The sequence below is a fragment of the Corvus kubaryi genome, unplaced genomic scaffold (assembly GCF_017639235.1).
Source record: "Corvus kubaryi isolate FWS band 111438036 unplaced genomic scaffold, C.kubaryi_AGA036_p1.0 37272, whole genome shotgun sequence".
Classification (NCBI taxonomy): domain Eukaryota; kingdom Metazoa; phylum Chordata; class Aves; order Passeriformes; family Corvidae; genus Corvus; species Corvus kubaryi.
In genome coordinates, this window is record NW_024581084.1 from 955,314 (window position 1) to 982,122 (window position 26,809).

General features: G+C 42.9%; 1 protein-coding gene across 1 annotated transcript; it reads left to right on the top strand.

Moving 5' to 3' along the window:
- The first annotated feature begins 101 nt into the window (after positions 1–101).
- Positions 102–26,809, top strand: GNA13 (G protein subunit alpha 13). The gene is made up of 4 exons (XM_042025508.1): positions 102–465; positions 2,703–2,929; positions 20,537–20,587; positions 24,989–26,809. Exons 1-4 carry the CDS (start codon positions 183–185, stop codon positions 25,559–25,561), a joined length of 1,134 nt encoding a protein of 377 aa, XP_041881442.1. The 5' UTR covers positions 102–182; the 3' UTR covers positions 25,562–26,809.

Consider the following 26,809-nt stretch of genomic DNA (forward strand, 5'->3'; position numbering starts at 1 on the left):
TCCCGCCATTTCCTGTGAGGGGCAGGGGAGGGGCGGAGCCCCGGCTGGGGGCGGGGCACGCGCGCGTCACGCGCCGGGCGGGAGCGTGCGAGGCGGGCGTGGCGGACGCGCAGGCGCGGTGCGGGGAGCGCGCGGTGCGGCGAGGGCGGCCGGCGCTCCCCTCGCTGGCAGCGCTCGCTAAGATGGCGGATTTCCTGCCGTCCCGCTCCGCGCTGTCCGGCTGCTTCCCCGGCTGCCTCCTCACCAGCGGCGAGGCCGAGCAGCAGCGCAAGTCCAAGGAGATCGACAAGTGCCTCAACCGCGAGAAGACCTATGTGAAGCGCCTCGTCAAGATCTTGCTGCTGGGCGCAGGCGAGAGCGGCAAGTCCACCTTCCTCAAGCAGATGCGGATCATCCACGGGCAGGACTGGGACCGCGCGGCCCGCGAGGAGTTCCGCGCCACCATCTACAGCAACGTGATCAAGGGTGGGTGAAGGGCGGCGGGGACGGGCCGCCCTGCGAGCGCCGGGCCCGACCGGGGCGGGGGAAGGCGGCTCGGGCGGGTCCCGCGGGCTGGGGGAGCCGCGGGGCCGCCACCGCCTCCTCCTCCCGCGCTGTCCCGGCGCCTCATCCTTCCCCGGGCGCCGGCGAGCAGCCCCTCCGGGCCCGCGGGGTTGTCACCGCGCCGCCCGGGTGCGGCCCGCGGGGCGGCTCCGGCGCCCGGCCCCGGGAGCAGCGGTTTGAGCCCGTGTGGTCCCGGGCTTTGCCTTTTGCTCGGGCGCTGGAATGAGGCCAGAGAAGGGCAGCAGAGCTGGGGAAGGGGCTGGAGCATAAGGGGCGGCTGAGGGAGCTGAGGGGCTCAGCCTGAAGAGCAGGGGTGACCTTAGCGCTCTCTACAACTACTGAAAGGATGTTGTAGCCAGGTGGGGATCAGGCTCTGCTCCCAGGGAACCAGCGGTAGGATGAGGGGACAGTCTTAAGCTGCACCAGAGGACATTAGCAAGAGTTTCTTCACTTCAGACACTGGAATGGGCTGCCCAGGGAGGTGGTGGAGTCACTGTCGCTGGAGGTGTTTAAGACTGGACGTGGCACTTGATGTCAAGTCTGGTTGACAAGGTGGTGTTGGGTCATAGGTTGGACTGAATGATCTCAGAGGTCTTTTCCAACCTAATTGATTCCGTGATTTCCTGGTAATGCGATGGCAGTAATGAGCGGTAATGGATGGGGGGGGAAGATGCACCTGGAAGTGCGTGAGGAGGAGCCGAGCCCTGTGCTCTCAGCATTTCACTGCAGTGGAAGAATTGCTGCCGTTGTGTTGGAAACTCGGCTGACACATCAATTAACAGCAACCCGCAGGCAGAGCCTCTCTACATAGATGCTTTGCCAAAGCCTCCACACATGCTTTAGGGGAGTGGACGCTTGATTTCGCTGCTGTCATCCTGACTTCATTGGTCATCCTCACTTATTTGCTCTCTTATCTAAATCGCTCGTTGGATTTTCAGCGTGGGCTGTGTAATAGTTGGTCAAAATCTTAATGAAGTTTCTCAAAACAGCAAAGTGTTGCCAGACCTCAGCCCCTGAAAATCCAACTATTCTCAAAGAGAATTGTTTTACAAACCTGCTTATGAATCAAGCCTGGAAGAACTCTTGATAGCAAGGCAGTAGAAATCATGCGCATGTATGTCAACCAGGTTAAAGTTTATTAATAAAGGTACTTCAAACTCTGTGACAAAGTATGCACGTAGGAACTGCATATCTGTCTGGGAGGCTGTTTTCCTGCAGTCATGGATAGATTTGACAGATACTTGCCTTTGACAGAGAGAAAAGCCTTGGAAAGGGAGTGAACCTTGACAAAACACTTCAGCACTGAATGAGTATGTTACTATACAGTCATTTGTTGCCACAACTCAATTTCCTTGTATCTCTTCCCATGCCTTTACAGTTGCTTATTCTTTCTGGAATTTTCTTTTTATTTTTTCATTGATAAATTTAGTACTAGAAATCAGTTCCCCGCATTTCCCTTACCAATATGAGCAGAGTGGGTTTAAAGCCTTTAGAAGACTCTAAAAAGAAGCTTAAAATACTCCTTTTCTTCTAGAGAATATTAACCAAAACAACCATGAAAGTGTGGGGAAGCCTTTAGCTGATACAACTCCTTCTGCACTTAAGCTGTAGAAACATACTTTTAGAAAGTACAATAATTTTAGTATGTATCTTAATATCTCTGAAAATGTTAAAGGTGGTGATAGAAATACTCTCGTGATAGAGAGTCTCTGTATAATTTGATATAACTGGGTACCAAGTTGATAAGAACACAAAAGCTAGAGAACCTTAAAGCAAGACGTCAGGTGGTTCAACATATTTTGAAATAAACTTTAAAGCATACTGTGTCTTGTATTCATGCCAAGTGAAAGAGTTTGGTAGCACAGACTGGAGATTTAGTAATTAAAAATAACACTTTTTCAAGAGTTAAACTTGTACTGTGGATATCACCCTGTTGATTGTGGTCATGTTCTTGAGATAGCAAATCTGGGGGTTGAGGTTACCTGTAAATGTAGTGGTTTGAGTCAGTTTTTTGGACACTTCCTGATTCCCTACGGGTGGATGTTCCGACTGAGCTTTGTGCAGAGTAAGTGCATTGTTTGCCTCTGTGCAGATTGTGTGCTGGTGAAACAGTAGATGCTGAGAAACTCTGCTCACAGTGCTCTTCCTTGTTGTTCAAGGTGTGCGAGTCCTCGTGGATGCCAGAGAGAAACTCCATATCCCTTGGGGAGATCCTGCCAACCAGAGCAACGGGGACAAAGTGATGGCTTTTGACACGCGCGCGGTCACCGTGGTGCAGGGCATGGTGGAGACCGGTGTTTTTTTAGACTACCTTCCGGCCATCCGAGCCCTGTGGGCAGACAGTGGCATCCAGCACGCGTATGACAGGCGCAGGGAGTTCCAGCTGGTAAGAGTTGGCCTTCAGTGTTTTTAACTGTCTGTGTGTGATTTGGTTCCTGTGTTGCTTCTCTGTGAAACGCCAACCAAGCCTCTTCCTTACGCATTTTTGCATGGTTGACTTACTCTGTGGTGTTGCACACAGCTGCATTTGGCTACTTCCACCCCTTTTTTTAATAATAATAAAGGAGATTCTGACGTAATTGTCCTCATTTCATATGTGGGAAAGCTGAGGTATTGAGGGCTTTTAAGTTCTGTAACAAAGCTGGTACCTGCACAGTATTTTTACTATATGATTATTACCACCCTTTGTTAACTGGTGCATCAACTTAAAAAACCAAACTAAACAAGAAATAATGGTTTGCAGAAAAGGCAGGCTTAATAGTAATGTGCTTTTAAAAGAAAAGATATGCATGGGTTAATGAGAAGAATTTAAAAACCACTCCCTTCTCTATTCCAGTTTGAGCAATCTAGCAAACATTCCCTCTGTATACTTCCTGTTTAATCTTGAATGTCTGTGTTAATACTCATGTAATGAGATTTTTGTTACATTGAAGTTCTCAGCTGAAGATGGAATACACAATTTAATAGTGGGGTAGAGATGGAGTATAGAATTCAGTAGTGGGGTTGGAAAGAAAAAAGAAACCTCTTGATTCTTGAGCTGCATCTCGAACTGTCTGTGACAGCTGAAGTCCCTTTGCGCCATTCCCATGCAAATGCTGCAAAAAGAAACGAAAAATTTGGTTTAAATTTGATTGTTGGTTTATAGACTTGTGTATGGCAGTGGCATTGGGTTTTGTAGGGATGGGGGTTGAGAACCTTAAAATAGATTAAATCTGTTCTTGCAGGTCTCTCAAACATAAGTGGCTTTGTATTTTTATGTCTTAAAAATAACCTTTGTGTTAGTGTGAATCCGAACAATAGCTCGTGATGTCTCCTGTTGAGCTATTATGAGTGGTTGTGTAATCATACCCTGACTTAAAGAGGTTGTGTAAATATTCTATAAATATGTATTGCCCTGATCATGGAATGTCTTCTGGAGATTGCAGAATGGGCAGGTGCTCCAGTGGCCTATCACCTGCCCAGCCCTGGGCTGAGCTCTGTAAATAAGTTCCTAAGGAGACCTGTTGCTCCTTGAGTTTCACCTTCAAGTGATCATAAAAGAGTAATTGCTCTTCTGTAGTCAAGATCCTGGTGCAGATGTGACTTCTAGTGGTGTAATTGCTGTGCTGGAGGGATCTGCTCTAAAATCTGTTCAATAAAACAGTTTTGTCTTCAATTAAACATGTTTAGTGACTTGAGGCTGTGTAGCAAAGGCAAGGGAGCAATTACTGTTCTGTCATCTTGAGGCTCTGGGAAGTGGCTTCTTTACATAACTGAAACGTGCACAGTTTCACTTTGAGTGAGATGTGAATAATTTGTTCTTCTTACAGAAGTCTTACAGAAAAAAAGCTGTTGCTTTTTTCTGTGAATCCCTAAATCTGTGTAGTTCTCTGCAAAAATATATGTTTATCGTGTTGTGCTTTAGGCACAACTCAGGAATATTTTTGAAGTGCTCTTAATAGTTGAGTACTGCCATAATAATTTTTGAAAGCAAGGTAATTACTTTATTTATACTTACATTACTTTATTTCCTAAATCCTTTCAAAATCTCAGCTGGACATATTTATGCCAAGTTATAAACATGAAGAAAAAAAAAAAAAAGGCAGCTGAATGATGTCATTGTGTTGAGTGCAGGCAGTGTGATCTGTGCTGGCCAAGCATGAAGTCTCAGTTTTATCCCAGTAAGCTTCAGCTTAAGTTCTGCCAGAGCTCCATGTGGGCGGCAGAACAGAGGGAAGCTCCTGGAGCAGTGTGGCTTTTTGCTGTACCTGCTACAGGCTTTGCAGGAGAGCGTTCAGAGAGCTGAGGTCTGTGCTGGGACAAGGAAGGAGGACACAAATGGTTAAGGAGGGGGGAGTGACAGGCGTGTCCCAGTCAGGAGGTAGAGCAGGGGGAAGTTGGGAGAGACACAGACAGTTCAAGCGTGTCAAGTACTGACTCTTGAAGTGAAGGCTCCAGACTAAAGATTTGTAGCACTGTAGAATGGGGAAAAAGAGGAAAATAATGTTCTGCTTCCAGTTTAGCTGCTTGTGGCAAAAAAATGTAATGAAAGGATAGCAGCAATCATTAGATGAGTAGGAGAGAGGGAAAAGTGGCACAAAAATACTGTAAAGTGCTGAGACTGACATGGTAGAGGAGCATTTCTGGACTGTTACCTGCTCTAACTTCTTTTCAGACTTTTGAGTGAGTTTAACTTTTTTAACTGGACCAAGTTTGACACTGCACTGAAAAACACGGCTCATACTAAGAGAGCACAGGCAGAAACACTGGGGAAATGTTTGCCATGGGAAGAGGACACTTTGGGACAGAGGTAGAGGTGAGCAAATGGAAAATGGAGCAGTGATGGGTTAAGGAGTGAAAAATGTCAAAATTTACATATAAATTCTGGAGGAAAGGCAGCAAGAGTGTGTAGTGTAGAAGCCATTTGTAGCTTGGGCAGATAGGAAGTACAGAGAAAAAGGGTTTAAGATTGAAGTTCCTGCAAGAATATGGTTTAAACTTCAATATATATGCACAACATATATGTACATGTGTGATGGATTGCTGAGCTGCTCTTGCTTTTTTTGTTTTTCTTCAGTATCTTTTACTGACATTGCCACAGGTGATGCTGGGAGCGTAAGGAAACAATGTGATCTTTTTATAGCAGCAAAAAAAAAAAAACTTGGTTGTATTTTAATGGCATTAGGAATCAGCATTTCCATGTCTAGTTCACTGGAGTGTCCTTCCTCATTTTGTTTGCTCAAGTGGTCATGGGATAGCCAATATGATTTATTTTCCTTGGCCTAAAAATAGGGGCCTTCTGGCCACTAGCAGCAGCATTTATGAAAATTCATTAGGTCATGCTTGTGTAGTGCTTTAAAACTGGAAAGAGCTAATTACAGCTTAGTGCAATATGTGCCACTTCAGTGCTTCCCCCATGGTTAATGTTATAATCCCTCATATTTTATTGCAAACCAAACTCATTCAGGTGATTGTTCCACTAGCACGGGTAACTGCAGACTGTCCTGGCTCTGTAGCTGCAGATTCTGGTCATCCTCAGGCTTCTTCTCCTTCAGCCACCAGGCTTGTTTCTCCTCTGGCCTCTCAGGTGGCTGACACGGATGAGTTACAGATTTAGTCTGAATCAGCCCAACACCCTCTGACACCTCATTAACATTTCACATTTCCCGTTGCTGCTTGATTTTTACCAGAAATCTCCTGAAATGACTTGGATAAACGCAGCCATTATGGTAATTCTGCAGCATGCACACTGCTTTACCTGGGCATTTCCTAGCTTTTCTGTTTGTGCTGGTGACCTGTTCAGCATGTGGCTGTAAGGGCTCGCTGTTCTCCTGGAGGTTTGCTCTGAGGCACTGGCAGCTGAGCAGTGTTTGGCGCTGCGTAACACTGAGCAAGGCACCTGTGAGTAAGAGCAGCCTTGTACTCCCCTCTCATGTCAGTCATTTCTTGAACTTGCTGTGAGAGCTGTTAACAGAGAAGCTTTTTTTTTTTTAATTTTTTGAAGTATTCTCCATGAGTCTTGTCATTCTCTGAGAATGGAAGAGTGTGATGAGAGCTGAGTGGCTCAATTGCATGATAAGCTTTGAATGTGTTCAGGGTTTGTTCATGTTAAAGGTAACTTTTGGGTGGGTTTTGATCTTTGCTATCAGCAGTTGTTAATCTTCAGACAGATACTTTTTGCCCTACTTGCAAGTTATGCTGAATGTTTGGGTGTTTTTAAGCCAGAAAGCTGCAGAGGCAGAGATGACACTTAATTTTTGTCCGTATTTGCATAGAACTGCAGACATAGATGATACAGTAAGGATTATAGGATATGGACTCACCTCTGGATCACAACTTTATCTGTGACGTGTTTGCAAGAGCTAGATCAGATTATAGAAGACAGGAAAAGGCGTGTTCTGCTTGAAGTTACACTGATAGCTTTGCTGCAGCTTCCATGTAGCATTTTTCTGTTGCAGATGAGTTTTTTTGTCAAGTATTGTTCAGTTTACTGGGAGATTGTATTGTATTTTTTCTTACTCAGCTTGAACTTTTCAGGGCTCTGCCTGAATAGTCGTGGGGCTGTTGTACATGCAAGAACATTAATTTTTACTGAAATGATGAGTCCTCAAATGGACACTGGAGAGTATTAGGAAAGTTTAATGTTCTTTCAAGTGCACAGGCAACACATCTTGAAATGTGCCTGATTATAGAGTAGGATCCTGCAGAGGTCAGTTGTGTGTGAAGCCAGGCTAGGCTGCCAGATGTTGAGGTGTTCCCCTTTTGGAGGGTGGATGCCCATCTTACGGTACAGTTGTGAGGTCAGTGCACAAAGTCCCTCTGAAGTCACAAGTGTAGAATCTGGAAAAAGAGTTGAAGTGTCTGTGCTGTGTTTGTGGCAGTGACTTCCAGAAGCTTTTCAGCAGCTTCTGTAGTGTGTTGATTTTCTTCCCAGTGTTCATCTCTTTAACCTCCCCACGCCCCTAAGTTGGAAAGTAGGCATGGCTTTCCCCTTGGGTCTCCTCTTGGATCTGGGATTGGGTGTTCATTTGTCCCACTCTGCTTGAAGGGTGCAGGAGATGATTCTATTGGGACAGGACTGAGTGCATAAACTGTTGGGAGAAGGTTTCTGAGACTGACAAGGAGGATCTTCATTACAGGCATGAGATCCAGTCAGCCAACATTTCTTTAAACATTGGCTATTTGGGCACTTAATCACATAGTTCAGAGTTAGTTTATTGAAATACAGGGTTGTAATTACAGTGAATATTGCTTAAATATCTGTGTGGAAACCCAAAAAGCTGCTGCTTTATATATGATGAAATATGAACAGTTTTTTCTCCTCTTTCCTCAATCAATACTCTGCCAAACATCAGATCACAGGATGGCCTGTGTACAGTGAGCATGACTCCTTAAAGCCCTTGGAAAGCCTTTGGAAAGGGCTACTTGCTCTCTCTTGGTCTTAGTGTGAAAAGGATTGATCAAAGATTGTTGCTATAACTATGGAAAGAAAAGTGCTTTACAAATTTATACTTTAAAATGAGTCATGCAAATCCTCAAAAGAGACTTGGATTTTTTGAAGATTCACTGTTTTTCCTGCCCCAGTGACAAGGTAATGCTGGCTTTGAGTTGGTATTAATAAGATTCCATATAGGGATTAACTCTAGAGTCCAGCAGTAGCAGGTTGAGTGTCCTTAGTTGAGGTTTGTGGCCAAAAACCCTTCAGTGTGTGCCAGTGCTTTGGTAGTGGGGATTGACTGTAACATTTCAGTTGAGCTGAATGATCTTCAGGTGAACTGTTATACTAATTTAACACAAAGTGCCATTTTTTATAATTTTCCAGATTGGGAGTAGGATTTCTGTTTCAGCCTCTGAGAGCCAAAATGCTGTTTCTGGGACTGCCTTATTCCCTTTCTACCACTCTTCCTTTCCTGCCCGGTGACTTTTCTTGTTAGCAGCAAAAACCTGAAGTGTTTGGAGAGTGGCCTGGGTCTTGTATTGCCAGTTGATGCTGATCTGGTTTTCCTGGAGAACATCTTTGCCATGTTTTCTTCAGACCATTGCTATATTTCTTTTGTTGTATTTTAATTTTTTGTTACTATGAAGCACAAATGTAATTCTGGAATTGAGAGGTCTTTCAGCAGGAGCTGTCTTGATGTGCCAGACTGAAGCAGGATGAGTTGTCCAACCAGGAATGCTTTTGGAGTCCTGTATGCTACACGTGGCTTGTACAAGCCTTTATTTTCTGCATGGTTTCAGTGCAGTCTCTGAGGATGGAGTTCTTAATTAAAACTCAATCCAGATATTGAATAACCTGGTCTAGTGGAAGGGGTCCCTGCCCATGGCAGGGGGTTGGAGCAAGGGGATCTTTGAGGTCCCTTCCAACCCAAACCATTCTGGGATTCTGTGACCTGTTTATGGGGAACCACTGCTTTTAAAATGCACACTTGCACAATGCAGTGTGGGAGCAGAGGGATGTGTTCTTACACATATTCTGTCTCCAACAAGCTGTGCTGTGTTGATAGGCATGTGCCTTAGTTTCCTAAACATTTTGTTGCAGAAGAGTAGAAGGTGACCTACTTCTTGAAAAAAAAATGGATTTCTATAACCAAGCTGTGATTAAATAAGTACAAAACACAAGTGCCCTTCTGAATATGAATATTCACATACTGAGTGTATAAAGCTCTTAGCAGGTTGTTTTAAATCTGTGCAAATGTGTTAGAGGAGCTTTTGCTGCTTCTGCTGTGCAGTGTAATGTGAGCCCTTGGTACAGACATTCATTCCGAGCTCATTTCTGTGCTCACTGCTCACCTGCAAGGTGTTACATGTTGGTACCTGTAGAGCTGTCTCGTTACAGCCTTTGGAATTTAAACAGCAATGCCTGCACTGTTCTCTGTCCACTTAGAAACGACTTCCTAAACACAAACCCAACACAGTCCCAGGACTTGTAGCTGTCAGCAAATCTGCATGCTGACAAAACATGTGGTATGAAGGCAGTGTCATCTTCCATGTCTGTGTTTTGCACCTGAGGCAAAGAATAGAGAGGAATCTTTTTTGTGTGTAAATATGGGATCCTTCAGGACTAAGGTGCCATGCCAGGGGCAGTGTTGATTTGTGCTAATTTGAGTTTATTGTAACACAGCTTCAGCCTTAGAGGCTGGTGAAGTCTGCTCTCACCAAGCACGTATTACACTTAGGTTTTATTGAGTGACTGAGCTCTTTATTGTCCCAAACTTCAGTTAATGGTGAATGCTTTTATATCTTTTGGGTTCAGGCCACACCTCTTACGCAGAACTAGCAAAGGGGGAGGAAACATCAGCTTGTGGAAGCTGAGGAAGTTGCTTAAGAAAATGTGAGAAGACCCAAGTGGAGCTGACCTGACTACGTAAGAAAAGCAATAGGATAACTGTACTAGTGGGAAAGCAAGATAATCTCCATGCCAGCATTGTGTCTGCTGGCACTTTTCTTTGCTAAGTATCAGAATTATCAAATTTTGTTGAGAAGTTTGGAGGGTGCAGAACCTGCCCTTTTACAGAATAACAAGCTGTAAACTCACAGTGCTGATGGAGGCCCCCTGATACCAAGTGGTCTCTTGAAAATGGTACCAAGTGGTAGTCTGGAAAATGAACCCTTTATTTATATCTTAAAGGTGAATAAATGGGTCATAGAACACAAAATTAGTTAACTTGGCAGCCTCAAACTGTAAACAAAATGTACATCATGCCAATAGAAATCTAAATAATCCTGGAGACTTAACACTTACATTTTATCCCAGAGTTGCCTGATGGGTTGAATTTAAATAGTAATAAAATGTTTAAGACTACATCAGCAACTAAAGAAGGTCCTAATTACTTCCAGTATCTTCTCTGCTTGCATGTCTGCATTAACAAGAAACATCAGGTAATACAGCTGGAAAAGTTGAGGAATTCTAAATACAGAAAACACCCTGAATTATCATCACAATAACTGACAACTTCAACTATTTCAGAAAAGAAAATTTTTGAACAGTAATAGGGAGTGAGCTGCCTTTTACAGCACTCAGTTCGCTGTACCATGTTGCACGCCTCTCCATCATAGTCGTTCCTGCCTTAAATTTATTTTCCTTCAGTGTCTCCTCAGTAAATAAGTGAAATATCATGCTCCTCTTCAGAGAGTTAACCAAGGAACTGAAAAGACCCCAAATTCTTTTTATGGATCAGGGGTATAGGAATGTGTAATCCCACATGAGTTTCTGTTTCTTTTTTCCGTTTAAAGATGCTGGGGAAATTATTTTAAACAAAATGCTGGGATCTCTGCAGCCAGCCTGGGAGTACTTCTCTCTTTGGGCACATGATGGTATTTTATCACCCACTGGTGACCAAATCAAGAGGATGAAGAATTTCCAGGGGTGGAAACAGTGCACTGGTATCATCTGTATTTCAAAATATCTACACAAAATTGTGTGAAAAAAAATGTAATGCAGAGTGATTACTAAAATTTTACACATGGGTGATATTGGGACCTTTAACTGGTTTCAGCAGCAGTTATATAGTTTCTCTAGTAATTAATTTATATTTCTTTCTAGTTTTAGTTAGTTTGCAGTATGAAATTTTACAGGTGACATGCAATGTTTGTGGCCTCTTGCTGCTGTTTAGGGAGTCTTGTGTACTTTACTTTTACTTTGAGCTCTTTTAGACACAATTTTTAGTAATTTTTAAAAACACCAATATTCAGCTAATGATACTGGTAGATCTTGTTCACAAGACCCAGTAAATTACTGCAGGATCTTGTCAGATAGCTAAGAAAAAGAGCTGGTTTATGAGTGCATCTCTGGCTGCAAACAGAAATACTAGAACTTAATTGAAATGGATTCTTCTAATTGAGACAGAGGAAGGAACTAAAAAGCATTTGGTCATCTGGATTTCTCATGAGGCTGAAATAGGAACCAAATGTACTTTAAAACTGAATCCTAGAGAAATGCATTGGGATCCAGTTCAGGGCTCTGATTTTGAAATGTTGTGATTTAGTGCAGAGTTTACGCAATAATGGACTTTCAAGCATCTTCAAGTTCAGTATGGCCAGTTTTAGTACTGATACATTTCCACGTGCCAAATATTTGTCATGTTTTTGGGAGCTTTTGCTGGTCTTGTACAACTTGGAAGCAAGGAAAGCTCTAAGTGATGGATGGCAGATTTGCAGACTCACCACTGCTCCAGTGTTAGATTAAATGCAGTTGGAGTTGCAAACACATGAAGTCATGGAGCCAGTGGGTCAGTGCTCTGAAAGAAGAGCAAATGTTTACAGTCTGGTTCCAGTCTGTTTTGTGTGCAAAACATCTGAGGTCTGTAGAGATGCTGCCCAGAGTGTAAATAGTAACTGGGAGGTGGCAGTTTCTCCTTGGTCAGTGCATGTTTTCATAGGATTTCTAGGTCTTTGTGTTCTGGGACTTGAAAGATTGGTTTCATCAATGGAAGTTTAAAATCTTCTGCAAAGTATTGGTGTCTTTCTTCAAGTAAACTTTCTGGAAGGGGAGTTTGGATTGTAAAATACTTAAGGAGTAAAAAGACCTTTGAAGAAACAAAGTGCACCTGATCCCTGCTTTCCTGGATTAATTTCTGTTCAGGTTTTGGCAAACAGAAGCCGTTTGGTTGGATGCTCTGGGTATCTGGTGTGTCCCATGTGCCAGTTCACGTGCTCCTCAACCTGGCTGTGATCTCCAGAAGGGGCTGCAATAGCCTTGAGTTTGTTTCCTATTTGAAAGCACTGGTAATTCTGAGGAAAATAATAGAATCACAGAATGGTTTGGGATTAAAGCTCATCTTGTTCCAACCTCCCTGCCATGGGCAGGGACACCTTCCACTATCCCAGGGTGCTCCAAGCCCCATCCAACCTGGCCTTGGACACTGCCAGGGATGGGGTAGCCACAGCTTCTCTGGGTAACCTGTGCCAGGACCTCACAGAGAAGAATTTCTTCATTCTAGGATAAATGCTGTGCACACTGAGGATTTTTGATTGTTGGAAGGAGTCTCAGCTGCTTCTAGAATATGTCCCATCCTGGTTTCCAAGCAGTCTTTCAGAATTAGAAATATGATAACAGAGTGCCTGGTGTGGAAGAAATTGTAGTTTTGTAGGCTTTAGTGGAATGCTGTTTCCTGCCTAAAAGCTGTAGTGAATTGGCGTATTTTTAAGGAAGTCTTATTAAGAATCTGGCAATTAAATTCCACCAGGAGAGGGGAAGGATACCTAACTAAGAAAAATGAAATGGATTTCTTTCCTCTTAGGAAAGTAATTGAAAACTGGAACAGTTTGCTCTGTGGTATACTAGTATGTGTATTAACTTCTTTTTAGAGTTTAATAATGTTTTAATTAATTTAATTGGAGTGGCATGGTATCTGTGAAACTGTGGAAATGCTCTTCTGGTGGGAGACAAATCTGAGTGTGAGTTGTGTGAGTCTGGCACTTTGAGGGGAGAGCACTGCTGAACTGGGTGCAGGAAGCAGCAGCAGCTGATGTTGGAGCCTTGTTTGGAGTATTTTGTTCCAGGTTGGCTTGGTGACATCCTTCTGTCACTTTCAGGGTATGGCAGGTGTCCCCAGCTTGCTGGTGCTGCCGGGGCGTCAGGTTGGCGTGCTCTGTCTCCCTCCATTTGTTATCCACATTTTGAGAATTATGGATTGATTGGATTACATGGTAAATACGGGATAATAGATTAAAGGAGTATTATTGGGTTAAACCCCTTCTTAAACCCCTTCACCTTTCTTTGTTAATACTGTTATGCAAGGTAAAAATGTCAGTCATGAAATAAACTTGGTGTGATTCCTCCCTTGGTGCTTTTGGAATTGAGTGCCCTCCAGCCAAAGTGATGGAGCTGTTCCAAACACAAATTCTGCGCTGCCACCAAAAGGTTTTACAAAAGATGGCTTCTGTGAGTCAGGATGTGAACCTTTCCTTTTTTTAGGACAGATACTCAGTTTGTGTAACCAAACATGAGGCAGGTTTCACTTCTACCCCACGTGATGCAGTTCTGATGGCTCTGAAAAAAGGCAAACACAGCTTGAGCCGCACGCAGCGAGCGCCGAAAAGGGGAAATAGGTCTGTGCTCTCAGAGCTGGGCTGAGCTGTGACGCATTTGTGATGTGTATTGATGAGGAACACATTATTTGTACTCCTGTATCTGCAACTGTGTCTGAACTCTACGTTCTTGCAAAGAAACAGGAATTAATCCCACTGTGCTGCATTTTATCTCTGGAAATGGGCAGATCAGGTTTAAATGACTATTCAAATGGCTGAGCTGGAGAGAAGGAAGCTGGGAGATGTCAGATGTCTGGTCTTGACACAGACTATCTCTGCTTCAGCCCTTTTAAGGCTGGTCCATTCATGCTTCCACAGGCAGCAGTGCCATTTTCCAGCAGTTTGCCCTTTGGTTTTGGGGAGTTCGGGATTAGTTTCACACGGAGCAGTTTGCTGCTCTGCACGTGGCCACAGTAATGCTCATGTGGGCATAAATGGGGACTGCTGTGCTTTGGTGGGAGCGCCAGTTTGTCCTGGTTTTAGCATAACTTTGGCCTTAATTAACACTTAGGGAAAGGAAACCTCTTGCAGGGAAATGTGTTTTGTGTTAGTGCACACTCAAATATTTTGACCCAGATTTGCAGTTTAGGAAGTAAATATGCTACTGCTTACCTGGACATTTTCCCCCAAATACCTTCAGCACCCTTATTAAAAATTAGTTATTTTATATGCTTATTGTAAACTTCCAAAATGCTGCTAATACTGCTTGAAGAGTGTTTCATCAAGTATTAGAGCATGGAGTGGCAATTCAGAAATAAATAAGTTTCCCCTCACCTTAAGGAGATGCCAATCAAGTTGCTGGATTGCTGCTGTAAAATAGGGAAAGTATATTTTTAAAGTTTAGTTCCTTGAGTAAACAAGTTATAGGTACGAGTGTGGGGAAGTTTTGCTGTAGTCTGTTGACTGGAGCATGTTTGAAAGAGGAATCCTCTTCAGAAAGTGCTGGGAGGAGTGACTGGGAAGAGAAATTGTAGAAACATGAAAGCTGTGAAGGAACCAAGATTTGTTTTATTTACCTCCAAATCTGAGACCAGTAGAAGAGACCAAACCAGTTGAATGTCTCAACATGAGACTTGGTTAAACCTGCTGGTCTAACAGTCAAGACAGTTGTGGATATGAGCTCATTAATGTAATTAGGATATGCATTCATGGCATAAATAGATCACCTGGATCATCTCCCTCCTTTGTGTAATGCTGTGGATATTCTCTGTTTGGGTGGAGGAGGTTGTGCCCTCTAATCTCCCTCCCACTGGGAATCTGCATTGATTTATTTGATTGAAACGTTTCTCCATTCATTATCTCTCTGTTTATTACTGTCATTTCAGAAGACATCTGCTAAAACTTCAGTGGCAGCAGAATTGATTTGCAGTCAGTCTTCTTTTGAATCAGCTTAGGGTGGGGTGGCAAGAAAATAAAGGCTGTTAGAGATTCTTTCCTTTGCCAAAATCCTCAGATATGGATTTTCCTGGATTAAGCCTCTAACAGAAAAACATCCTGTACATAATGAAGTGTGTGCTATAAGCATTACTAGGGTGCTGTAAAATGCAGAATGATCAGACCCTGCTTATTTCTCCATCATCTCCCTTTAAGCTGATTCTCCAGTGTTATGGATGGTTTGGTTTGCATATTCAGGTATGTACACACCAGCCTAAAAACACTGCAGTTACCTGTTCCTGTTCTAAACTAGGCTTGTAAGAAAGCTTATTTTTGGTGGTTTTGTTTCTTGTGTTGTTGTGGGTTTTTAATTAAATAAAATAGGAAATATTTGTTTCTCTTTTTCAAGCAATTCAAGTAAGGTCAGGAAGAGAAAATGTTTGGTAGCTCTTAAAGTTCTAATATAGACCTACTAAGTTATATCTCCTATTTTCTTAAAATATCTGATTTATTATTTCAGATACTTAATAAGCCTTGTCAGTTCAGTATGTTCCACTGAACTTGCAGCCAAACCTAGACGATTTGATAAATTGTTTCTTTCTTTAAACCTTGTGATGACTAAATCTTTATTTGATGCATTTTCTCTATCTCTTTTTTCTTTTTTAAGCAATTGCTAGTGGAAAAAATGCAGTGTCCCTGATCCCCTTGAAGAGCTAAAAAGCCATTTGGCTATGCTAAGGTTTCAACAAATCATATTTAGATTGCTGACATTGTTTTCATGGAAACCAAATAAATTGGTGCTTCCTGGGTTTAAAAGATGTGTTCATCTGGTGTGTATTTCATGTAGTCTTTTTTTTTTTTTTTCTTCCCTCCCCCAAAAATATTTTTGTGGTTACTTTGCTTTAGGCAGCAACTAGACAGTGATCTTTGTGCTGTGTTTTGTTTATAAAAGATACCTGCTTTGGTTTGCTGCTGATGACCACACCAGCAGGTGTTGGCCTACAGCTAAGTGACCAACTGTGCTGTAGCCATGTCTTTGTAGAAAGAATGAATTATAAAACTGGAGATATTTCATTTAACGAGTAGTTAAATGCAAAGTTACAGGGGAAGCTGTTGTGGTAATGTCAGGCACCTTGATAGGAGTAAGATTTTGGTGTTTTCTTGTACATTCATGATGAAGTGACTTGGCTCTCTCAGAGAGGATCACAAGGCTTCAGGAGACACAGGCTGGTTTGACTCAAACCTTTCTGAAAATGGAATAGTTGACAGTTATGAATAAAGTTACTTAACAGTCAACTTCCTGTGGTTTACATGCATTTCTGAATCAGGAGGAGGCTGAAGGGCCACAGCTGAGATGTGTATATTCCATCTGAACAAAAAAGGGCATCTTTCTCAAGCATTCAAAAGGGACTGCTTAAAAATCAGATATCCTGGTATGATTTAATAAAGTTTAAAACAGCCAAAGCACACTCCTGTAACACCAGAAGGTATTTGAAGCTGATGTGTAGGTTGTTGTTTCTGCTGTATTGGGGTGTGCTCAAGAAGTTTGCTTTATTGCAGTACCTCAGTATTAATATGAGATGTGTGCCCAAGCCCGTGTCGGATTTTGTCTCTTGTATTGGCATCTTTGGGCTGTACTGCAAGTGCAGGAGAGGGAAGTGAGCAGGGATGAGTTGGGCTCCATGGGGTGGTTGTTTCCTGCAGTGTCATTGCTGACCTTCAGAGATCTTCATTTCCAAATTGCTCAATTGTAAAAATTACTTCAGAGGGTTCATCTGCATTTAAAAAAGAAGGTTCACCTGACTAGTTCAAGACTATCACATAGAACCATGGAATGGTTTGGAGGGACACCTGCCTCTATTCCAGGTTGCTCCAAACCCTGTCCAACCTGGCCTTGAACATTTCCAGGGATGCACCATCCACAACTCCGGGCAACCAGTGCCAGTGCCACAGAATCCTCAAAATAAAGACTCTCTTCCTAATAACCAATCTAAACCTGCTTTCTGTCAGTGTGAAGCCATTCCCCATTGTCCTGGCACTTCAGACCCTTATAAATGGTTTTTTCATCTTTCCTGTATGCTCCCTTCAGGTACTGAAGGCCACAGTTAGGTCACCCCAAAGTATTCGCTTTTCCAGGCTGAACAATCTCAATTCCCTCAGCCTTTCCTCGTAGGAGAGGTGCTCCATATCTGTAATCAACTTGGTGGCCTCCTCTGGACTCCCTCCAACAGGTCAAGGTCCTTCCTGTGCTGTATTTTTAGCTAATGCTTAAATTCCGTCCTACGTGGTCACAGAACATGGGTGTGAAGACAGCAAGAGTGTAATGGAGAACTGTGGGGTTTTTCATGGGGGCAGATTCTTCAGTTTCTCATTTCTGTCTAGATTTTGCCCTTGGTGTGGCTCCTTTGTGGCGTGACGCCACAGATTGATCGCTGAACAGCCACGTGGCAGGGCTGGACATGGTGAGCTGCACTGGAGTTAGTGGGACAGAGTGGGGAAACCCAGTTTCTTTTTTCTAGTCATCTTGGGTAAACCAGAGGGTTTACAGTTTGTCAGAAGGGAAATTTTAGATGGCAGCTGTTGAATACAGCTATTTAAATATGGTCACTGTCATGGATTTACTGAATGGGATCTGGTTCTCCCATCTACCAAGAAAAAGCAGCCTGACACAGAAGCTGTCTTTGGAGCTGTTGTTGTACAGGGATGTGGTTTCTAACTGATTTTTAAAAATAGGTGGCATTGAGGCTTTCCTTGATTGTTGTATGCTGAATTTTTCAGTGTGTTTCTCTTCATTATTGTATAAAATACCCTTTGGAAAGGAATTAAAGCTTGGCTGCTTTGTCATGCTACCTCTTTGAAGCTTGTTTAAATGGGTCAAAACTCTCTGGTTCTCCAGTAGCGCATTCTGATAATGATCTGTTCAGGGAGGCAGTTTGCTGTTCAAGAGTGTCTGTAGTTAGCAAAGCTCAGCCTGCTGATAGCAACATGTGCAGGGCAGATAGAAAATTACCTCTGGTCAGGGCCCTGGGCTGTAGCTGTGTGATATGGACGGGTGGCTGGAGTGGGATGGAAGAAGAGATGATGGGTTTGAAGCTGTTCTAGGTGTTTAATTGGTATGCAGATTGGTAAAAAAACAGTGAATGAACGACTTCTATCCTTGCTTACAGAGTTGAGTCATGTCGACAGCCCTTGCTGTCTGAACAGATTTTTATGAGGGGAGAACCCAAGCAGCTGAGCCAGTGGTGTGGATGAGGGAGGCTGGAATGTCTCAGCTTTATGAGCTGTGTTATGCTGTAACTGATGGATTTTATAGTTCAATCTCTTGAGTTTCAGCATGACCACCTTGATGTTTCTCTGCCATTGACTCTGATAGGTGACAGCCCAGGAAGTGGCATTGGCATCTCAGTGTTCCCTGGCAGTGGCTTTGCTGTTGCATGCGTGGCTCTGGAGTGTTGCTGTCGCTGCAGGCCTGTGTATTTTGCATTTGTGATTTCAGGAAATCCCCTCTTTTGGAAAGCTGCTTGTGGGGATGTTTTGTGACCTTTCCAGGCTGTGGTTTACTTGTCTGCTCCAAGATCCATTGGAGTAGCAGCAAATCCTGGGACTTAAAGGAGAGGTAGTAACTTACACATTAACTGCAGAGTTAATGCTTCTTTAGGGAGTAAGTATTGCTGTAAGTCGTATAAAGAAGCTGTCTAAGATTAAAATGCAAGTTTGTATGCACACACACAAATACTTACAGCCTCTGAGGCCCAGGTATTCTAAAATAAATACCTGCACTTACTGAGTCTGAAATCTGGCTGATTGGTATGTAGCCAGCCCTGTGGGGAACGGAAGGTTGCCAGTTCCTATTGGCACCTAAAAAAGAAATTAAATCTGACCTTAAATTTTATTTTGCCTTAGTATTCGGCTACAGACAGTGGTTTTAGCACTTGGAAGGCCTGAATTCTGATTCTCTTGCTCCTTCTTGGGAAGCTTGATGGATTTGTGCATCAGGGTTTATTTCCTGTGAAACAGGGATGCTCTTCCCTGTACACCTTCCTTAGAGGATTGAGGCTAGAACGGATGCTGGAAAAGATAAAATACTGCTGTCATTGCAAGCAGTTGCTGCTGTGTGCCACTAAAATGGTGTTCTGCTGCAGTTTGTCACCCCAGAGAAAATCAGGACAGCTGAGCCAAACAGGAGGTAAAATAAGGTAGTAGAGGTGGGTTGGACTCTCTCCTTGCAGGTATGTCGAGCATGAGGCATGTTCCAACCAGAGCCCCAGTCTTGCCTCATTAAACGTTGATGTTCAAGTTGCACACTTGAAGGTGTGGTATCTACTTGTATTTTGTAACTTATTTTAGTGCCTGGAAAACTTGCAGAGGTACCTTACTGATGTGTCTGCCAGAACCCTTTTTGGCCTGTTATGTACCCTACTCTGCTCAGGGTAGATGCTTGGATGACACAGTTGAGTAGTGAGGTTTGATATTCTTCCTAGATAAGTTTGCAGAGTTCAGATTGAATGAGGGGAAGTCATTATCAGGGTGTAGCTCCTGTCCTAATCCACTTGTCTGAATTAGGTGTAGTCACCCTGGCCTCAGATGCTGCTTGATTTTCTCATCAAGAAAACTCAGTCAAAATTCTGCTCTTCCACCTGCAGAGTGAAAGCACAGGTGGTTTCTTTTCTGCATTTACTGTAAAATGACTAAGTTACAGCTGGTAATTAAGGGCTCCCAAAAGGAAGCAGATTTGTGCTTCTCTGAGGATGCTGAGAACCTTAAAAATGTGCTTTTCTCTGCAGTGAATTCCATCAGTACCTTCCTATTGCAAGTGAACTCAGGTGCATCAGTATCCATGGAAGAATTCCTCCATAATCCCAGCACCCTGATGGAGTTCTGCAGGGTAGACTGTGGCTCAGGTTTACCATGAAAAAAATCTTTCGTTCCGCATTACTGGAGGGATTAAAAACTGCAGTTACCTTTTGCCAGGACAGGGATGACTTGAATCCAGAAGATAACCTGGATAACCTGGATAGTAAATGTGATATCATGTGCGGCAGCCTGGAGCTCTGCTCATCACTCCCAGAGTAAGGAGTTCTGGTCCAACTTGGTGTCTGATGGGAAACTTGAGTAAAATGCTTTGTCTGTTGTGGTTTCTCATCCTCTGTTCTGCTCATCATTCACTGTGCTCCGGGGAAGTACCTGTGGGAATGAGTCCTGTGCCACTAGAGTATTAATGAACTTTCTCTGGTGATTTATCCCTGTACCTGAATGCCTGTGTGTGCACACTCTGCAAAGCCTCAGAGGAATCGAATGTTTCTTTTCATAACGAAGGTGCGGCCGCTTCATTGATGCTCCCTGTGGATAACACTTGGATTTATTTATCAAGTCTAAGCTTGGAAAGAATGTGACTATTATAAATGTGCCTTTCATGCTTTTAAGCTTAAATATTAACTGGCCTAAGAATAAATCATCAGTTGTATTCTTAGGATAGCTGCTTTTAAAAATGGCAATGATTAAAGCTTACAACACTTAAATGTAGGTTTCGATAAATTATCTGGACTTCAGAATGTAAACTATTGGGATCAAAGATGTCGCTTATTTAAATAACTGTTTGATTTGTTTTTAGGGGGAATCTGTAAAGTATTTCTTGGACAACTTGGATAAACTTGGAGAACAAGTAAGTCCTTTTTTATTTTTCTTTCCAGTCTTGAGTTTTAAGTAGTCTTTGTGATCTCTGGGTTTTAAATAGATGAAATGTAATTAGTGTCTACTCCAATAACTTTTATCTTTAGTTAACTTGGACTGCTGCATTATCTCAGCAGTTCATCACTGACATGTCAAAAACAAGGGGCAATGCAAGGGCCAGAAGACTTTCTGGAAATATACCTTCTGTCAAAATTGAACAAAAATCAAGTTACAAATGCTTGACCAGTCAGGAGACTGTTAAAGTAGCTTTTCAACACTAAATGACATCCAAAAATGACTGGGTTTGGGGTTACATGTCCAGTTAGGAACTCTTGAGTTAAATCAGTCACAGGTCAGCAGTACCTTCCAGTAATACCTACTTTAACATAAACTCAGTAAAGAATAAAGTCTGTTTTCTCTGGGGAAAACCCCTGAAATTTCTGTAGAATACTTTTTTATAGAACTATTAGTTAGCACTTGAATAATGAATGTATATGCTGATGCTCATCAGTTGTGGATTGCAGGAATGGCATGTGGAAAAACTGCCTTTAAAATGGGATATGGTGCTTGAACTCTGTGGGGAGGCAGTTTCTCCATGGTCATTCCCAGTTGATGGTAACAAATGAAGGAATCCAAACCACTTCAATGAAACCCTGTTACATCATGCTTAATTTCATTTGTCTTTTTAACAGATTAAATTTTAAGCCTGACTATTTTTCTGCTTTGAACTGTCATTGTTCTAGCTAAAGCACTGGTGGTCATTGTGCTTCCCAGATTGCTGGCTTGAGGACTCCAGCACTTGCTCTCTGAATTTGGATTTGGTCTCAAGTTACAAGACTTGCATTTAGGAGGAGAACTGCACTTACTCTGATGAACTGCTAAACTCTCTGCCAGTAGTGGATTTCTCTTGGTCTTTGAATCCAGTGCCTTTGAGTTTCAAAGGGCTTGGGTTTTTCCCCAACAATATTGGGTGGAGTTTTGCAGCTCTATTTCAGAGTTCTTCGTGGAGAAACTTTGGTCCATTCTTTCATTAAAGTGTGAAACCTAGTCAGTAGTTGAGCTTTTTTAACATTTTTATATACACGCATTTACTGCAGGTCTAATATTGCTGTGGGAGCACTCTGAATTACAGCTTTTCTGGCTTCAAGTTGGACTAAATGGTGTTGAGAATCAGAGGGACTCATCAGGATCTGCTGTTGTAGAAAATGTTGAATCTTTGAGGAAAAAAGCACTAGCTAAGTTTTGTTAGTGAAAGATGTGGTAGGTTCTTCTGGTTTATTCTTATCTATATGCAAGATTGTCTAATGATTGTTTCCCCAAATTGTAAATATAAGTATTTGACTGTTCTTATCTGGTGCAACTGGGCTGAGTTGCAACTAAATTACTTATAAACACATAGATCTGCAATTCACTTGTGCTTCTTGCCAAAAGGGAGCTGATAACAGCACTGAGGGAAAAGAACTTAATGTTCAGATTTAATCAGATCAGCAAAATAAGAGTATCTGACAGGCAGACATGCGTGGGATCTCCTGGATTCCTTGCAACTGTGTGTTGCTATTTCAACTGCCAGTGCAGACTGTATGTATCCAAAATACCTCACAGAGAGACTTGGCTTTCCATCTTGTGATTGGATCTTAGTCATGCCTTAAATTGTAATTTGAACTAGGCAAACAGTGATGTGATAGCCAAAAGAGCTACTGATAACCAAAGGAACTCCTTTAGAAGAAGCAGACTGCAGTGAATTTGGGGAAAGGAGATAGGAAAATCAGGAAGAAAGCACATGTTCTAAATCAGTATCAATGTGAGGATGCTTGAGGGAAAAAACCACTTACTGATGATGGGTAAACATTGAAAACACTTGGAAAATAGTACTCAGTGCCATCCAAGGAAATCACCTGATGCTGAAGTCTTTAGATATGGAGAACAGGATCAACACTGAGAAAGGGGCAAGCTGCTTGTATTCCAAGGATCTGGGCATGAGGGGAAAAAACATAATTGTCCTTCAAAAAGATAACTAAAATACTGGGAGAGTTCCTAGGAGTTGTTGTGTTTGGTTTCCTGTAGGCAGATGATGGCTGGGCACCAGCACTGAACTCAGAGCCCTCATTTGCTGCCTGTTGCATCAGAGTAGCCAATATCCAGGATAAAACATTTGGGTTGGAAGGGACACTAAAGATACCCAGTTCTGTGGTAGGTCTTCTGTGCGTGTAGAAGTTGAAAGCACTTGAAAGGATTCTCTTTGTGGCTGCAAGTGTGGAAGGAATTTTCAATGAGTAATAGTACTCGAGGGGGAATTTGTCAGGAATTCTAGGGATAAGCTCCTCGTTCTTGAAAGCTTTACTGAATAAACATTACAGGTCAACTCCCAGGAGAGTTTGCTTTGTGCCCTTGTTTCAATAGTGAAGGTGTATATGGCTTTGCCTGTTATATTAGTTAGTTTTATTTATTTATGTATTTTAATAATTTCAGTCACTCCTGAGCTTTCCTAAGACTTTTTGGTTTTGTTCTGAGAACTTGAGACTACCTGGAAAACAAAAGAATATACATTCCCATTAGGAAGCTGCAATAAGTGTTGAACCTGTGACACTCTTGCCTACATGTTGACAGTCAGCTTTGCTCAAGATCCCTTCACCTGTGCCTAGTGACATTTAATACAGTCACTGCGCTGGTTTTGCTGATTGTTTTCCTCTCTATAATTTCAGTAGAAAAGACCCAAGATAAATTTAATAAAGGGAGAAGTCTTATCACCCTTTAAAGTTGTTCATTAATCAGACAAGGGGGTGGCAGCACCTCTTTTGCTCAGTTTGAAGAGATTGTGATGCTGCTTTAGCAGTTCTACTCTCCTCCAGATTTTGGTGGTGTGGGATTTGGATGCGTAGCAGTGCTGCAGCAAAGGCTGCAGGGTGGGGAGCCTGTGCTTCAGAGCTGCTTTGTAATTCGTGCCACGATAAAAATCAGTGCCTTAGTCATGGGCAGCTCTGAAAAAGGAACCCAGAGTTCAGACAAAGCCCTCTCTCTCTAGTTTCACTTTGGAGCTCACAGGGTAAAGCAAAGTGATCTTTGAGTTTTTGGAGTGTTGCACTCACTTGATGATTTTTAAATTTTATTTTTGTGGCTTGCACTTGCCCAGCTGCCTTAAACTTGGGATACAAGTACAGAAATAGCCATGGTGCTGTGTGCTTGTTCCCCCACCCAGCTGACTGGCTGAATCAGACTTTCTGGACCATGGTCTTACGCATCTTTATAAAAGCTCCAAGTGTGGGAACTGGCACTGTCAAAGGAAGATCATAGATCATTCACTTCTTAAGAAGAGACTGAAATTCCAAATCCTAAATTGTGCTCTCTAAAGTTGTGAGAAGTGCTGGAAAAATGTGAGGAAGAGTTTCCATAACAAGTGAACAACAAGGTTTTAAAGTCCAGCACAGGCAGCTGTGTGGTAGAGACGCACTTTGCAGATAGCAGAAAGACTTGGACCATAGACAAAAGTGTAATTCTAGGAATGAAGGAATCCCCAATACGAGTGTTAAATTTCATGCTGTCAAAAGCTGACTAACAAGAATTCCTCTTCCTGTAGCATCTGCATCTGTTAATGATGTTCATGTGACAATCAAAAAAAAAATAGTCTCTTGAAGGCCTCTTAAATTCTGGGGAAATGTGGGGTGGAGAACTTCAGGATCCAGCTGTCTGTGCCCCCCAGGCTGGAAAGGCACTGCTGTCCCCAGCTCTCACTTTCTTGCCCTGTTCTACTCATTGCACAGTAAATTTCAGACAAAGTCAGGCAATGTGATCTCACCGGTGTGGACTGATAAAGGAGGATGCAAAGATGCATGGCACAAACACAGGAAATTGCTTAAGTTTTAGTTTTCAGGCATAATTGATTGCTTTGAAGTTATTTGGAGCAGCTGGTTTGTTTCTGGAAGCAGTCATGCAGTTTGCAGGAGAGCACGGGAGGAATGGAGAGCCCACAGCTGGCATGGGATATCCCATAGTTACTGGTTTGAGAAACCTGCTTTAGAACCCATTTGCTGCATTGCAGTGTTGGCAGCCAGCATTGTGGGAAGAGAATGAAGGAAGCATAAAGTGATCCAGAATGAGGGAAACTGGCATGAGGAATTGCTGGTTCACCTCCCAGGTTGGTTATGGATCCTTGTCATGTGGCAAAGAGGAAGCATAAGTTCTTTGGGGTGTATGTTCTGATTTCATACTGGGTGTGTTTCCTGCTTTGGACTCCAGCTCTTTCCCAAAAGCTCCAGTATTAGCATGGAAATCCACATCCATGTCTTTTTATTGAAAACCTTGTGCTGTTCCTGTGCAAACTACTCCCTCCACTGAGCTCACCTGTGCCCCTACCCATGATCATATCCTAATCAGAAAACTCTCCTTATTTTTGTAGGATTACCTTCCCTCCCAGCAAGATATCCTGCTGGCACGAAGGCCGACCAAAGGGATTCACGAGTACGACTTTGAAATCAAAAATGTCCCTTTCAAGATGGTTGATGTGGGTGGCCAGAGGTCAGAACGGAAGCGGTGGTTCGAGTGCTTTGACAGTGTCACATCCATATTGTTCCTCGTGTCCTCCAGTGAATTCGACCAAGTGCTCATGGAGGACCGGCAGACAAATCGCCTCATGGAGTCCCTGAACATTTTTGAAACAATAGTCAACAACCGGGTGTTCAGCAACGTCTCCATCATCCTCTTCTTAAACAAGACAGACTTGCTTGAGGAAAAAGTACAGAAAGTCAGCATCAAAGACTATTTCCCAGAGTTTGAAGGGGATCCCCACTGCTTAACAGATGTCCAAAAATTCCTGGTGGATTGTTTTCGCACAAAACGCCGGGACCAGCAGCAGAAGCCCCTGTACCACCACTTCACCACTGCTATTAACACAGAGAACATCCGGCTAGTTTTCCGTGACGTTAAGGATACCATCCTGCACGACAACCTCAAGCAGCTGATGTTACAGTGATGTGCAGAAAGACTGTTGTATTTCAGTAACTCTTGTGTGTTGTTTTTTTAACTAGAAGTTTACAGCAGGAGTAGAGAAATCAAGGTCCTGTCAGACTTCTTGATACGTGGCTAAAAGCTGCTGCTGAACACATTATTGCCAATTTCTGCAGAAATTCAGGCTTAATCTCTTCCAGTGTAGCTTCAAGTTGACTCAAGTTGTAATTTTATAGCAGACCTATGTCTAAGTTACCTGTAAAGTGGTAAATTTGACCTTTTACGAACATGTGTATTATCCTAGAAAATCCAGAATTCCAAGTCCAAACTTCAGTGAAATTGCTGCAATTATTAGACTGTGGCAGTAATTTAAGGTGGGGGGGAGAGAGAAAGTTTTCACATCTAACTTCGTTGTTAATACTGTGATACCATAGCTGACTTATATTTTCTCAGGTCTGTTTTTGGTTAGAAATCCCGTCGAATCCCTTGCTGGAATCATCTCTTTGAAGCACGGGTTCCTGGGTGTAATGTACTTCCTGTTAAGTATAAATCATGGCATTGGGTTGGAATAGGAGATGCTTTAAAAATGCTTAAAGTCAGGAGTTCCAGGCATATTTATCAGGAAGTGCTGAGTCCAGTGACGAGGGATTAGTGGTTGGCACAGTACACGGATTCACTCCAGAGGCGTCCGCGTGTCCTGGAGCCATGGCAAAGCACAGAGCACTCTGATCAATCCTCTTGGCACTCTGGTGTGGGAAGGGGGGAGCAAGCCCAGCTTGTATTTTTTGTCTTCACTAACCGGGTGTTTCCTGTAGGTAGCAGATGTTACCTGTGGGTCACCTGTTCTTGAAGCGCTTTAACTTAGCACTGGTTTATTTGAACTCCCTGCCTCCTTCCCAGGTGCCTCCTCTGAGTCAGGAGCGTTTGGTGATGGAGGGAAGGGCTTGCAAACCTAAGTGCCTCCTTGTGTTCTGTCCTCCTCTGGCATTTTCAGTGGCCTTATGAATTCCCAGCAGAGGCCTTGTGTAGCTGACACCATGCAGATGAATGTTTTCTTCTGAAAAAATTCAAGAACACGTCCCAGCAGAATGTGCTTCGCTGATGAGGTTCTTTCTGAGACCTTCCAGTTGGGCCTAAGCAATCCTAAGTGTACTTGAGCCAAATAGGTTGCACAGCATCTTCCAGAGTGCTGCTTGTGACTGTTTTACCCAAAGTTCTATTGCAGTTTTGTTTATTTTTCTTACAGGGAGTTTTTAGCATTGCCATGTGATTT

Excerpts from the sequence above, each read along its gene's own strand:
- GNA13 (XM_042025508.1), top strand. The coding sequence starts at position 183 with ATGGCGGATTTCCTGCCGTCCCGCTCCGCGCTGTCCGGCTGCTTCCCC. Across the intron at positions 466-2,702 it reads CTACAGCAACGTGATCAAGG|GTGTGCGAGTCCTCGTGGAT; the intron begins GTGGGTGAAGGG and ends TTGTTGTTCAAG. Across the intron at positions 20,588-24,988 it reads TGGATAAACTTGGAGAACAA|GATTACCTTCCCTCCCAGCA; the intron begins GTAAGTCCTTTT and ends TTATTTTTGTAG.